General features: G+C 40.5%; 1 protein-coding gene across 1 annotated transcript in view; it reads right to left on the bottom strand.

The window, feature by feature from the left end:
• The window catches only part of LOC140359273 (collagen alpha-3(VI) chain-like), a 34,070-nt gene that overhangs the window by 12,485 nt on the left and 6,452 nt on the right, over positions 1-15,133 (bottom strand). Inside the window, exons 2-8 of the mRNA XM_072444133.1 lie at positions 9,812-9,920; positions 8,574-9,206; positions 6,190-6,786; positions 4,935-5,528; positions 3,153-3,779; positions 1,647-2,225; positions 646-1,254 (exon numbers count right to left, since the gene is read on the bottom strand). Of these exons, the coding sequence (XP_072300234.1) occupies positions 646-1,254; positions 1,647-2,225; positions 3,153-3,779; positions 4,935-5,528; positions 6,190-6,786; positions 8,574-9,206; positions 9,812-9,893 (3,721 nt within the window). The 5' untranslated portion in view covers positions 9,894-9,920. The remainder of the gene's footprint in view (positions 1-645; positions 1,255-1,646; positions 2,226-3,152; positions 3,780-4,934; positions 5,529-6,189; positions 6,787-8,573; positions 9,207-9,811; positions 9,921-15,133) is intronic.

Here is a 15,133-nt window from a genome sequence, read left to right as displayed (position 1 = left end):
GTTTGGTTTTCAAGTTTGTTCAAAGTAAATTATATCCTGGATTCAAGATCATACATCAACGAAAACATCTTTTATATAAAAAGATGTGTGGGGAAGACTTTTGGAGATAAAAATATCAGGAAACGCAGAAATGCCCTTTTACCATGCATGCAACTAGTAAAGGTGCATAGGGCTAAATATGTTTCATGGAAAAAATGAAGAAATCTGATGCAAGCTTTGCCAAAATAGAAAAGAAAGAAGAAAATGGGGTAGCAGAGTCAAAGATATTAAGGTCATCTATCAGTGATGACGACTTATACTGTTTAAGAGGGACAGCTTTTGTTTGTTGTTTTGGAAAAAAAAGTCTGGCAATTGAGATGGTTTGGGTTATGTAAATAGACGGCCTAGACAAGCCCAAAGAGGGGATACACCACATAAAGCTTGTTGGTGGTAGAGAAGAAGATGTATAGTGAAGTTAATGGATGCTTAATAGCTGTTGCCAAGGAAAAGCAAGAACAAGAGACAAGAGGGCAAAGACCAAATACTTATATTAGACAACCCCACTACCCCAGTTTCAGCACAGACACACAAACACTTTAAATTGATTCAGTAACCAAGCAAGAAAATGCTAATTTAACAATATATACACCAAAATGAGCTTCTTACCTACTAAGTCAGAGATCCCATTAAATGTTTCTTTGGTGTCTTTTTTCAAGTCTAGTGTGGGGAGAACCTGTGAATGGATTTGACTCAACATGGCGTAGTCATTCACTTTGGAAACCATATCCGGTTTAAATGCAATGGTTTCCAGCTCAAGTAGATCTGCATCTCCCACTCCGACACCCACAGTTATAATCTCATGTTCTTTTAGCGCAAATGCTGGCATTTTGATGTTGTCATCAGATGGTTGACTCGTCAGAACAACCAAAATCTGGGGCACACCTTCAAGTCGTCTACTACCCCACGAAGAGGTGAAGACCATAAGTCGTGTGAAACGCATCGCTGCGCCGGTGTTAACATCTGTTCCACCTATGTGCCTTAGTTTGTCAATGGCACCCATCAGATTGCTTTTCTTTTTGTATGTAGACAAGTGGAAGTCAACTGTGGGTGCATCGGCATATTGGACAAAGGCAACTCTGTCTTCACCATCATCAATAGACAGGCGTTCCACTATGCTTTTGACAAATTGCTGTATTTGTGGGAAGCCATTTTTTGTGTTATCAGAGCCATCCACCAGGAACACAATGTCTTTTTTAGCAGCGCCAAGAGTATGTACTGAGACATAAAAAAAATATACAAAACATACAGACATTGTTGAGAATAGAAGTATCGTGGAAGGCAAAGTTCATGAGAAAACACAGATTAATTTTACCCCAGGGCAGCTGTGGGTACAGGAACCACCATGTGTAGAGTGAATTCATATTTCATAAATTTGTAATCCTAGCCTTATATAGCCCTTTTAAACTTCCAAAGATTAGCTGGCTATTCACAGTGTCAAGGATGTGGCAATGCTCCCGACTTTCCAAACTGGGAGAGTGTTCAGAATTGATAACTGTCCCAGGTATAGCCCCATTTAATGTGATAAAGCCTTCGCCAGAATCAAATAGCGTATCTCATAGACCCAATATTACTCCATACTTTCTAAAGGTAAGTGAGCATTTGTTTACCTTGCTGTAGAACCACCTGCAGCTCCTCCTTGGGCATGTTCACATAGGTGTTAAGTCTCCCAGGCACAGTGTTGAGCTCGCTGAAGTCCCTCACTTTGAACGCAAACGATGGGTTGTGAGATATCGTCTCCATCTGCCTCGCGTCTGCGTCCCTTACTCCAACCCCAAACGGCACCACTCCACCGATCTTAAGTGCCCCCGCAGACTCCTTGACGCTGTCTCTGGACCGACTCCCAGAAAGCACAATGAGGAACTGTGGTATGCCTTTTGCCGCTCTGCTCCCTTGCCTTTCAGACATCACGGTGTCTTTCATGTATTGCAAAGCAGCGCCAGTGTTGAGACCGCGACCACCGACTACTCTCATGTTATTGATGGCTCGTATCACATCGTCTTTGGTCTGGTAGGTGCTTAGGAAGAAACTGGGAGTTGGACGTTCACTGTGTTGGACCACAGCAACTCGAACTTTGTCAGCGCTGATTTCAAGTGGCTCAATAACTTTAATGATAAAATCCTGGATGTAGGCGAAATCTGAGCGCACATTGTCAGTGCCGTCAATAAGGAAGGCGACATCTCTGCCCTCTGAAAGGAAAATATATCTGTATATTAGAAAAGATTACAAGGTTGAATGATTTTGTCATTTAAAAACAGTTCAGGGAATGTTTGGCCTTAAAGGTTGAATGGACGATTTTTTGGGCCCAAATCTGAGTCTTATTTCCTCGTGGCGTGGACTGCCAATTAGTCCTGCCACGTATCAATCATAAAACGCACCTACTGCTCACCTGCAGCCGCGTGCGGCTCGTCCCCCGAGAGCAGCACTGTTCTGCGTGTCTAAGTGCATTGATCTATCATAATATAGTTCCCTCAGTGTACGGGACAAAATGAAGACGGAGAAAGACAGTTCGAGCTGACTCATAAGATACGGAAATCTACGGGAGACGAGAGATGTGATGCGATCCGTTGCGCTAATAAACAAACGTACGTGTGTGTTGTATCAGTCCGCACGGGGGAGGGCGCATGCGCACTTCCGCCTGCGTTCTCAAATCGCCGAAAAATCGTCCATTGCGCCTTTAAGTTTCCAACAAAGATAATTAAAAGTGAAAGTTGAGGGTTGAATGTAGAAAGCCTAAATTATATATTTGCCTGCAAACCTGTTTGGAGATTAGTTTAAAATGTTTCTGTATTTTTTGTAATGTGTATTTCTCACTTAACACAAATGTGTGCCACTGTTCCAGTTCATTATATACATAGATAATTAAGGAAAAGTGGGAATCAATTCATTTTCTTGCTTTCTTCAATATTTCTTTCCAATGGAGAGGAAGTTATTCCATAGTATAGAGTAAGTAGGAATTTATTTTTAGAGTTCATGTACTACTACTTTTGTGTTGCTACAAAGATGTAAAGTATCCGGGCCCATTTCAATTTCTAATATATGATTCTGTCTGGATTAACCCTTACCCTAACCTGCTGGTGAATTATTCATTCATTTAAACATACAAATTTACTCACCAATTTCTCCGGGGAACGTTGTAATCGTGTCTGTGTCGCCGACCACTGTTGTGAGTTTAATCAGCATTTGCTCTGACAGGGCTGGTAAATTTGAGAAGTAGGTTTCGTGATAGGCCAAGTCTGGGACAAAGGCCACACTTCTCAACATGTTAACATCAGCCTGGCCCGAACCCACAGTGAAGGTTAGCACTCCAGCCAGAGCCAACTGATCTGCCACGGCTTTGATTTGGTCCTGGGTTGGTCCTCCTGTGATGAGGACCAAAACTTGCTGGACCCCCTGTCTCCTCCGTGACCCGGTCGATGGTTTGAACATGTTTTTGAGGGCATAGTCCAAGGCCTTTCCCGTGTTGAGAACAGACCCTCCCAGCAGTGAGAGTTGGTTGATTTTATTCACCACATCCTCCCTGCTGCTGTAGCTGTTCAGGTAGAATTCGATCTTAGGATCCTCTGCGTACTGTAGCAGGCCAATTTGGACTCGATCAGGGCGAACATCCAGCTGGTTCACTATGTTGATGATAAGGTCTCGCACATAGGGAAAGTTAGCGGCCCCAACAAAACTAGAGCCATCCACCAGGAACACAAAGTCTCGGATGACTTTTTGTGTCTGCACCGTTGTTATTTCCACCACTACAAGAAAAACAAATATAAAATTACGTACTCATTTGTGTGTTTTTAAGAATATTACTACTACTAGTTGTTTGGTTGCTTTTGGAATACTTCTGTCTCACTCACACACCACAGACTCAGCAGAGCAAAACACAATGAGCTCTCTATAAAGTTTATGCTTATTCTTGATCTAAGGTGAAAATTACCTCCACCACATCAAAATCATATATAAATTATGCTGTCTGTATTGTAAAAGCCTTGGCCTTTTCTGTCTCTTTTGGACTATCTGTGATTATATTTTTTAAAAACCAGCATTAGCGTAGAGACAAAAGCCCTTGTATAAACATATAGATGTCCCCAGGTGAAGTATATACATGGTACTAACAGGTGAAGTATTTACATGGTACTTAACATGCTGATTATCCATCTGTAACTCACTCTACGCGTTGTCTTCATCAATTATTGATTTATTTCAGCAAGACTCAGCTAATTCCCCATAAGAAATGAATGGAGCAGGAAGTGGAACTCCGTATTTTTAAGGCAACTGGAACTAGCCGGTCGGTTTTCAGAAAAAGGGCCTATTATATTTTGATAAGGTAGCATACTGCTATGTTCATGTTTTATATATATTGTACGTAATGTTACAAAAGTTAACATTGTTTAAATTAAAGACAGTTTCAAACTCTTTTCCAAACTATAGCCATGACAGACTTGGGCCTAATCCTAACCACTTACTGACAAACTATATTTACCTAGATATGGTTAGAATCTAATAAAAATAATACATTGAGTAGGGTTTTATTGCCCTTTTGGTGGTCGAGTGGATAGGGAAGTCTCCACGTACACTCAGTCGCAGTATTGTGAGTTCGAGTCCAGCGCTGGTAAACTTTTTCTTTTTTTAAATTGCCTGGATGAAGTGTCTAAAAGTGTTTAAAATAATAAACAATAGCCAGGGCCCCGTGAAAAGAGGTCACATGAAGGCCCTCCTGGTAGAGGTCTGCAGTCAGACTCTCGTGCATAATTTTGATCAAGAATACAGTCATATGTATCTATGCATTACCAGTACTGGGGATATATCTACCAACTGAGCTACTGCCACCCACAATTATACAATTCACTCTAGAAAAAATAGTAGAAAAAGCTTCAGTTGTAGTCATCTAGAAAAAATATTCTCACCTGTCTCCGTGGGTCCCTCAGTCACTACAGTCCCAGACAGAGATGAGAGAGCATCCACAATCATTCTTGGGTTTCTTAGGAGGATGCGGAAATCCCTGAGCATAAACACCATACTCTCCGCGAAGGCAATTCTCTTCAACTCATCTTCATCAGCCGTTTTCGACCCAGCTGCCAAAGTCAAAACTCCCATTTGCTGGAGTGCTCTGGCCGCCTCATCAACACGATCGCTGGACTTTTTTGTAGTCATGAGCAGGATAAGCTGAGGCACCCCTTGGCGAAGACGACTACCTTTGTCTGGTCTTAACATGTTTGTCCTCACGTAATCCAGCGCAGCTCCAATGTTGACAGTTTGGCCAGGTCTCGCTCTAAGCCGTGCCAGAGAAGCCACCAGAGACTCCTTGGATCCATGGGTGTTGAGGTCCATCTCGGCTCGAGCGCTGGTGCTAAATTGGGCAATACCGACCTGGACTTGGTCTGGACCAATGGGCATGTTGTTGACAAAGCGCTTTATAAACTCCCGCGTGGAGTTGATCAAAGTGCCGCCCATTGTGCTGTCAAGCAGAAAAATGATGTCTCTTTGTCCAACTACCAAGGCTGAAACAAAGAAAAAATGCTGTTAGCTTAAGTAACTTGTTTTGGCAACCTTTTTAAACGGTATGTTGCCAAGAATGTCCCACTAATGCTTTCATCATATTTAATAAGATAGTGGAAGTTAAGTGATTTGCCTCCAATGCATGCAATGCACCTTGTTGGTTACTGGGTTAGTTTCTTACACTAATCAACATGATGACAAAAAAAAAAAAAAAAAAGATTGCAAGTTTTTGAAGAATTTTCATGCATTTGTAAGAGACACTTCTTTCTATAAGTGACAAGGTTGAACAAGACTACGAATACAAAGATGAACAATCCACGTTGGAAGTTTTAGCAACGACCAAACTGAGACTTATATTGGCGAAGCTTAGAGTAAGACAAGGAGGAAGATCAAATATTTATAGGGACATTTTTTAATGAAAGCGGATGCAGAGATTGGGAGAAGATGGATTTATGTGATGGCAACCCTTGAAGAGAGAACAGCCCAAATGCAAAGAGGAAGAAAAGGGCAAGAGAGCGTATGCTTAACTTAGTATAAACATTTCCATTGCTTATTTGTACCGCAGAAACATTTGTAAAACAAAAATCGTTTTTTTGAGAATTGCTCTCAATGTTGCACCCGTCTTTTCCACCCCAACAGCCATCCTTTAGAGAAGTGACCTACCTTCTGTGAACTCAGTCTGAACTATAATGGTTCGCTGGACAACCCCGCTAAGGTAGGGCAACAGCTGGCCGGCCAGGTTGGGAGCGGCTCGGAAATCTGGGGCTGACAGAACAAAACTCCCGTCTGTAGCCACTGTCTGCAGGTCGGCCGAGGCAGAGGAACCGATCGCCACCCCGAACGTAATCACACCTGCCCTTTTCAGAGCCCTGTCACCAATGCCAGTGTCATCCGTCGACGAGCTGCCGCTGATCACCACTAACATCTGCGGCACGCCCTCCTCCGCCCTGCCGCCCGCGTTTGAGCTCAGCAGGCTCTCTGCCACCTCCTCCAGGGCCGCACCCAGGTTCGACTCATCGCCTCCTGGGTAAGACAGCCCCTTCACGGCTTCCAGGACCGAGGCTTTGCTCTCATAGCTATTCAGGTAAAACTTAATATCGGGGTTGCCGTTGTAAAGGGCCAAAGCCACGTGAATTTTGTCCCTGGCCACATCGAGGCGCTCTATGATTCTCAAAGCCAAATCGCGTACAAAGGGGAAGTTTGCCGCTCCAACGTTCTGTGATCCATCAATTAAGAGTACTAGGTCGGCTGAGTCTTGTGCTTTAAGGAGAGAGAGAAGACAAAACAAAATGGAACTTGTGAAAGAGTTAACATAGTGAGACAGACACAGAAATCACACGTGCTCTTGTGTCAACATTCAACGTGAACACTTCAAAAACACATTTAAATATACTGCATGAGGCTCAACTAATGAGGGGAACTGTGCTTTTTTTTTTATTTTTTTTTTATAAATTTACTTAAGTTATAATAGAGCCTAAGATGGATTAATTTGCTGTGCATTATTCAGTTTTAATACGTTGAGAAAAATATAAAGTAAGTTATCTAATCATTAATTATGAAACATTTACATATTTATGTTTTATTTTAGTTATGTTATCTTTAAATTATTATATAGATTAAACAAGTCTATGCGGTTGGATAATTTAAAAATGTAATTGTCCCTTTCTAATCGATGTAGAAAAAGATTCATACAACCGAATATTTTTCTACAATGGGACACTCCTGGACGAAAGAGGGATTAAACCGACATCTTTCTAATTAATATTCCAATATATTTCTTAGTTTAAAGGAGCAGTAACTTTAATGTTCATGTTCATACACAGTTCCATCTCCATTGAGTTGAGCCGTTCCATGCAGACTCATGTTATAGACTTCAGTGACCAGTGATGACTCTGTGCTCATCCTTGGATCTTGCAGCTTCACAGTACCTCAAACATGGCATGAGTGAATGTATCCACCAAAATTTACTTTGGACATGCATGTTCCATTTCCAAAGTAATCATTTGGCATCACGACGAGTAAGTAGCACATGTTTGGAGTTTGTTAGCTGCAGATCAAAGATGTCTCTAACAGATTCATTACTGTATTCAAAAACATATGGCACAATTTACACACATATAAACTGTGGCTAAAGAGATAAAAAGATACAAATGCAAGACATGAGAGCGGAGGTGTGAGGTTAGCAGTGGTTAAATGCTCACTGACTCCAGAGCATCTGCTTTATGTTTTGAAGAAGATGTCTAATGTGTAATGTTCATCTTATTTTTTGCAATATAGACAAGATGTATTTCAAATGTGGCTGTCCTTCACTAATATCCACATGCATTTGCTGTAGGGATGCAATGATGTCAAATTGTTGAAGATTACTGTTGCTTATTGTTGTATTATTCATTCAAACAGTGTAAGAGATGATTGAGTTCATTATTAGCTCTATTTATTCCAAAATCGTTCGCTTCTGCAAGACTGTAATGCGCATTTTGACAATGTTATTACTTTTGGACTATACTAAACACGGAATGATGAGTTTAAAGGTGCACTATGTAACTTTTCTGGTGGAGGATTCGGCCTCTTCTTGTCTCCGCTGTGTTTTTTGTTTTGCCTGGAATGTTCCCCAGCATTGCGTTAAACATAATACCACCAGTTTTCTACATGGAGTCAGATATTAGCTGTCTCCATGTAGAAAACCGATGGCCAAGTTACAGTTCACATCCGTGTAAAGGTGATTCAGCTCTATTCAGCAATATATAAAGACCTGTAAATCAATTTAATCAATTTAATGTGCTCAACTATCACTACAAATGTTACATAGTGCATATTTTAATTATCTAAATGGTCCTTATAATAACAATGTAATGACTGTATTGTGACATCAATCCCTGAGTTGTAGTTCGTTATATGTTGTGGTGTATCTGATATGTTAATTCTATGGGTGAATACAGTGAGGGGTTATTGGGGTTATAATACGCCTGGCTGGGTTAATGTTATGTCCATCTGTCTGCTGGACATGCTGGTCATTAGTACACACGACGACACTGGTCCCATTTTACCTGTCCCTCCTTCAGGCACAGGCTCCTCATTGACCACAGATGGCCCCCAGTTTTGGGTGACTGCACCGCACAGCCCCACCACTAAATCCTGGATAATGTCTTTTAACGCCAGGAAAGAGTCTACGCTAAAAACATGGGTGTCGTAGGGTTCGCTAGCCATCTCCCTCAGCTCTGAATCCAGTGCATCTTGTACACCCACTGCGAAAACTTTAACCTCTGCCATTCGTAGCACCCGGGCCGGTTCGGAAACATCATCTTGGGACCTCCCGTCGGTCAAAACCACCACCACCTGAGACACTCCATTGGGCGCGCGACTGCCCGAAGCTGTGGTCAAATGAGCTTGGATCAAGAAGTCCAAACCAAGGCCAGTCCGAGTGCCCCCGCCATGGTAGGACATAGCCTGGATGTGAGACAGCGCCCCTTGCGTCGATTGGTAAGTGTTGAGCTTGAATTCGGTTTTGGGCTTGCTATTGTACTGCACCAGGGCAAACCTAAAACTGTCCCCTCCGGTTGTGTACAAGGCGCGGATTGTGCTGAGTAAAAAATGTCGGACATGTTCAAAGTTCTCCTCTCCCATACTCCAGGAGGTGTCCACAAGAAAGTACACATCAGCTCCCAGCCCGTGTGCACAATCTTCAGGAGAGAAAACTCAAGGTTACCGAGTGTAACCCCGGTTCTCTGAAAGTGAAGTCAGCTTTGTCCAAATCAATTCCAGCAGTGAAACACCAAAAGCAATTTTAAGCTTTTACAACAGTTTTAGCCAATGGGAGCATGTTTCATTCGTATATATCTCAAAAGTATGAACAGTATTTTACAATGAAGCAATCTGAAGGCATAATGTGCAAGATTTGTAACTTTACATCGCGTCAAAATTTATTTCAAAAGTTCTATTTTATTTCCCCGCCCTAATTATCAAAAGTGAATGTATCTATAAACACATGCTTGTTTACAGGAAGTGTTCAATAACTGCTCCTCAGCCAATTACAATGGAGGAACATCTACTGAGAAAAAAATTATCAATATTAACTGAGAAAATAATGTAAAATACAAAAAGCATTTTACTTTTTACTGCCAAAACAAATCATAAATAATATATTTAAAAAAAAATGTTTACATACTACATTCACTGCAAATACTGCTTATTATGCCTTTAGATCACCATTTCATGAGTAATTTTATAGAAACGTTCTCTGCCAAAACTAAGAAAACTATCACCTTTGCTACGCAGCTTGACTTACCATCCTGAGCGTTGAGGTTTGGAGGGAGTCCTATAAAGAGTAAACCCAGAAGGGCACAGAGCGGTAACACCCTGTGCCGCATCTTCTCTCACTTTACCAAACGCGACACCTGTAAGAGACACACGAGGCTCAAGTTAGTTCCAGTAAAGCATTCAAAAGGTTATGCAATTTCATTTCTCCCTGTGGCCCTCAGAGGCAACTGTTGTTGTGATTTTGGGCCTTACAAAAATAAATTGATTTGATTTGATTTGATTTGGAACAATGATGGCATGTTATTACAGTTAATGAGTGAGAATAATGTACCATCAATTCAGCTTTGTAACATAAAGAAATATTGCAATAACATGGAAGTATTGCTGGGTTTCAGATGACATCACTACATTCTATAGGGCCATGTTATTTAATGGAGATTAGGGGCGGGGTTCGGACAACTAATATTGTTTGGTCAATGTTGTGTTTTATTATTTATTTTTGGGGGAGTTCAAGGGCCCAATTTCTAACATAAATATTCAGGTTTATCATCGGTTAGCATGGATATCACTAAAGCTAGTTCCTAGTTTTAGCGATTTCTGATTCTGGAGGGTTTGATTTTTGTTTGATAATTCAACCCATAGTGAAAACTGGAAATTTCCCCTACCTGGAAGTTGAAATAGCATGCTAAAAATCGAGCTATTGTTGTCAGAATGTTCCGTTTTTGTTTAGTTTTCAGAGAGAATTACAAAATACGAGTCACATAATATATCATTAGCGTCGGCAGAAGTCAAATTAGCGGCAAAGAGTCATAATTACGCACATAAAACATTACAAATGACAAACATGGTGTAATGCAGAAGTGTAATGCAATTCCCTGTGCTAATGCAGCTATTAAGAAGTGGTAATGATGATTAGCACCTGTTAATGTTTCTGCCAATATGTTTTATTAGTCCATTTCGTTTGGCAGCTTCTACTTTTTCCACCTCACAAAACCCAGATTGGCCTTGAGTGTTTGGAACGTAAAGGTTTTTTTAAGATGAGGTCATTTGTAGAGAACTTGTTGAAATTTATGACTGGAGAAATGTGTATTGTTGGACAGTATCTCGTTATAATGGCACCCAAATGCTGATATGATTCATTGCACTTTTGAATCTAATGTAGTCCAATGTTTGTCCTGGCTTAATTCACACACATGCTCAATGTATTGCTGAGGTGTGGGAATGTTATAGGAGCATAAACATTTATAGAAGGAAAATCCAGTCAAATAAACCAAATTAATGATGCCAAAACTCCAGCTGTGAGACTTGATTTGGTCCTTTTGTGATATTTACACACTCCTAAGCTGTGATAAAATACACGACCTTAAAAGACCCGATGAAAACAACACTATATCTTGTTGAGGTGTGTAACTTTTCTGGTGGAGGGTCCGCCATGTGCTATTCCTAATGCAGACTTTAATGCTTTGCCTGGATTCTGCTCACAGTGGCACATTTTTTTAACACTGTAGATGTGTGTTTTTTTTTTCTTTTGCAATAAAACACCCGTAAATGAATGTGTTCAATATCATTCCAAATAAAGCAACTATATCTCTATTAAATGAAGTAGGTGCCGGACATTCACATTTTAGTCCTTTTCTGGCATGTTCCGTGTGCAGAGTGTAACTGCGTGGTCCTCTGCAGGTTCTAGTGTGGACTCAGATTCATATCCTGTAATAGACCTGGATTATATCTGGTGGTACTTGAAAGCCCAAATATTTTCTCAGGTGGTACTTAAAGGTACATTGAGTTTGAGAACCGCCGACAGAGGAAATGTTCATTTGTCAACTCTTGCGAGCCCCATTTTCCAAGATAATCGACAGAAATGATCATAAACATAACATAACACATGAGCATGAACATTCAATCACGCCATCTCTTGCATAGCCCTTTTTTCTCGCGCAACCTTTCAGGATGAACAGAGTCTTTCTATAGCCACAAAGGCCCCCGGGGTCTACCAAACTGTGCCAACTGAGTGACCACCATCCACTCACACACACCACATTCATAGGGTGAAGTGTCTTTGTCCTAGATCACAGCCTTTGGGTTTGTGGACAAGAACAAATAAAATCAAACGATGAAGGTCATAAGCACGCGGTCTCCTGTTACACTTTGGCCGGGGAATAAAGTGACCGTTTACAAACTGTACAATAAATCTCCTGTGAAATGCCTTGATAATATCAGAAGTGATGAGTGTTAGCCAAAGTTGAAAGACGTTTCAGAAATGCAAGGATCAAGTAGGCTCAGATCAAAGCCGCGGCGCATGGCATGAATATAAAGATTTTAAAAGCTCAATAAAAAGCAGGTGTGAAAATGTGTGAGCCGCTCGTACTCAGCATTCGGAGCCGTAAGTAGAGCCACATCAAATGAACAGACTGCTCCTTCTTGTCCCCCATAAATAGACAACTTTGAACTCCCATGTCATCAGATCTGGCAACCCCCTGTGTTTAGGTTAATCAGTCATTTCCGTCATCGTTGGAGAATCCCGTCCCTGGAGGGTGGGCAGCACATGTTTATGCTCCCCATCTGCGTTTCACTACGATTCAGGTCGGGCTGCACAATATGAGATGGAAATTTCACTCTTTAAAAAACTATTTATGTTGATAAAACAAATATTTTTACGTTTCAATACAACAATTTTGAGTGGAGATTTTCCAAAAGTGGAAGTATTACATAAACAAGCACTTTTGGTTAGTATCAGCTGTATTTGGTATGATTAATCAGCTATTCAATTTAAAAATTCAGATTTCAAAGTTTATTAATCCCACCAGGGGCAATTATTTCAACAAGCAGTGGAGCAAGTCTAAAAGGAGCTCGCAGATCAATAATTAGCATCCAAAAGATTAAAATATGCAGTAAACAGAAGCACAGGCTTTACAACTGTATAAATAAATGAATTAACTTATGACCAAATAAGGCTAATTTAAAAAAGGCCACATTTTCATAATTAAAACCATTCTTTCCAGACCCTGTAAAATGGAAGACTTTTATTTTATCATGTTATTTTATATATTTTTGCTAAACTTTTTTTTATTCTTAAGCTCAAATTTGACTGTTTTCATTACTTTCTCGCCCGCATTTCTGTTAAAGGGTTCGCCATGAATATGTTATTGCATTATGTCATTTAACTTATCAATCTCCATGGAGACATACGCTTAATGCCATACTATGGAACATTCCAGGCAAAAGCTATAACAAGAAGGTGGCAAAAGTTACATAATGCACCTTTAAGTTTCAGTTATGATTATGATCTATAACATTCAGGCAATAGTGGAAGCTGATCCAATCATTTTGCAGCTCAAATATGACTGCAACACGTTTCTCTGCGTCGGCGTCACGTCTGGCCGCGGCCTCGGGCTCGGCAGGAGATGTTTAGACGTCTGAGTGAGTGATTTTCAGGTCACCCAAAAGCAACTTCTCTGCAGAGTTTGTGAGCGTTCTGGTCTCCGTGTCAACACCACGGCTTCCTCTGACCACTACAGAGGAGCACAGTTTAAATGTGCGCAGCCAAAACTATTTGAAGGACCAATTAAGGCCGAGGGAATGTACTGTTTTCTGTGATTTTTCGAAAAAGCAAAATAGCAAAAATCATTGACGGAATGTTTGTGTTTAGTAGACGTTTGGAACAGTTGGAAAGATGTTCTGAAATGACTTTTTGTCGTAAACTTTGCCATTTGCAATGTACTAGTTAAAGGTGCACTATGTAGCATTTCTGGTGAGTGGTTTGTCACATGCTTGTCTCCATGGAGATCTTATTGCTTTGTCTGGAATGCTCCACAGAATGGCATAAATCTTATCTAACATGTACTTATTCAATTACAGGTGATTTATTGCTATAAACAGATCTGACGTGACCTTCTGTGTCTCCGTGGTGAGAGATCAGTTTAATGCCATACTGTGGAACATTCCAGGTAAAGCAATAACATTCCCACAGAGATGTGAAATGTGAACAGTTGGGTTTCCAGCAGCACATGACTTACAGTGTCCTATGGTTAATATGTTCTGAATAGCACGGATTCATCAATATATAAAGATACAGCGTGAATATCATCAGCTTTATACAAGATACAATAGTTCCGTGTTCCCCAAAGACAAGCTGTATGTACTATGCCGTTACATCAAATAGACCATTTAAAATAATTAGAACATTTTACTGTGTTTTAGCCTCTTTTCAGACCACCAAGATGAGAACCAACCAGCCCCGGACCCCAATGGAAAGTATGATCTATTTTTGAACACATTTTATTCCTGTTTTGTTGTTTAACGTAATAATATGGAGCCAATATAACCTGGTAAACAACATTTATATTCTTTAAGCTCAGAGTTTGTATACAGCCCACTTCAAACGCCATGAAAAGAAAAGTTGTTTAAGCTGAAAGTCAGTCCTGAAATGAAATGGGGGCTGTTCTTAGTCTTTGGTTTGTTAGCATGAAAGACCGCCATATGTTATGCAATATAAACCAGAATAATCTCTAACCAACATACTTTAGGCTACAACAATGGTAAAAAAAACAAACTAAAACACACCAGCAGGTTTTTAAAAAAGCCAGAGGTTGCAGTTTTGTTTGGGGAGAACATTAACTTGAATTGTTCATCGTTATAAAGATATCTTTAGATTACATGTATTTGTGTATGTGAAAGTTGCAAATCTATATCCTATGTTTGTAACTGCTAGCCTGTTTACATTCCCCACGCCGCTCCGACCCGTGTACTGTATATAGCCTGTCCGACATGTATGTGCGTGTTTGCAAACGCACGTGTTATGTTTGGTGTACGATGTCAGCTTGCATCCAGTGGAGAGAGAGATGCTGGAGCCATAAACCAGGAGCACAGCTGGACCTCACACCATCATTTACAGAGGACCACACAGACACAAACGTCCTCCAAAACAATGACATCAATTGTCCCAATGCACAAACCACAAGTCACAATAACACAAGGTCTCTTTGGACACGGAAACATGATCCAAAACGTGTCCGTGATATTGGTGCACTGTACAAATGAAACTATGTGTATTCATTTCATTTGTGAAGCACCTGGTGAGTGGATCTCTTTAAACACGTTACTCACTACTACTTAACTTATTACGAACTACTTAATCGTATTTTCCGGACTATAAGTTGCCAAAAAATGCATAATAGAGAAGAAAAAAGCATTATATAAGTTGCACTGGAGAATGAAATGCGGTTGCAAGTGTGAAAATAACAAATAATATCACATATAAGTCGCTCCGGAATATAAGTATATAAGTATAAATATAAGTATAAATCGCACCCCGGCCAAAACTATGAAAAAAGGTGCGACTTATAGTCTG

The sequence above is a fragment of the Eucyclogobius newberryi genome, unplaced genomic scaffold (genome assembly GCF_026437365.1).
Source record: "Eucyclogobius newberryi isolate DKJ021-1_F unplaced genomic scaffold, fEucNew1.0.hap1 SCAF_14, whole genome shotgun sequence".
Classification (NCBI taxonomy): Eukaryota; Metazoa; Chordata; class Actinopteri; order Gobiiformes; family Gobiidae; genus Eucyclogobius; species Eucyclogobius newberryi.
The sequence above is the reverse complement of the archived record's forward strand: the minus strand, read 5'-3'. Positions and strand labels throughout refer to the sequence as shown.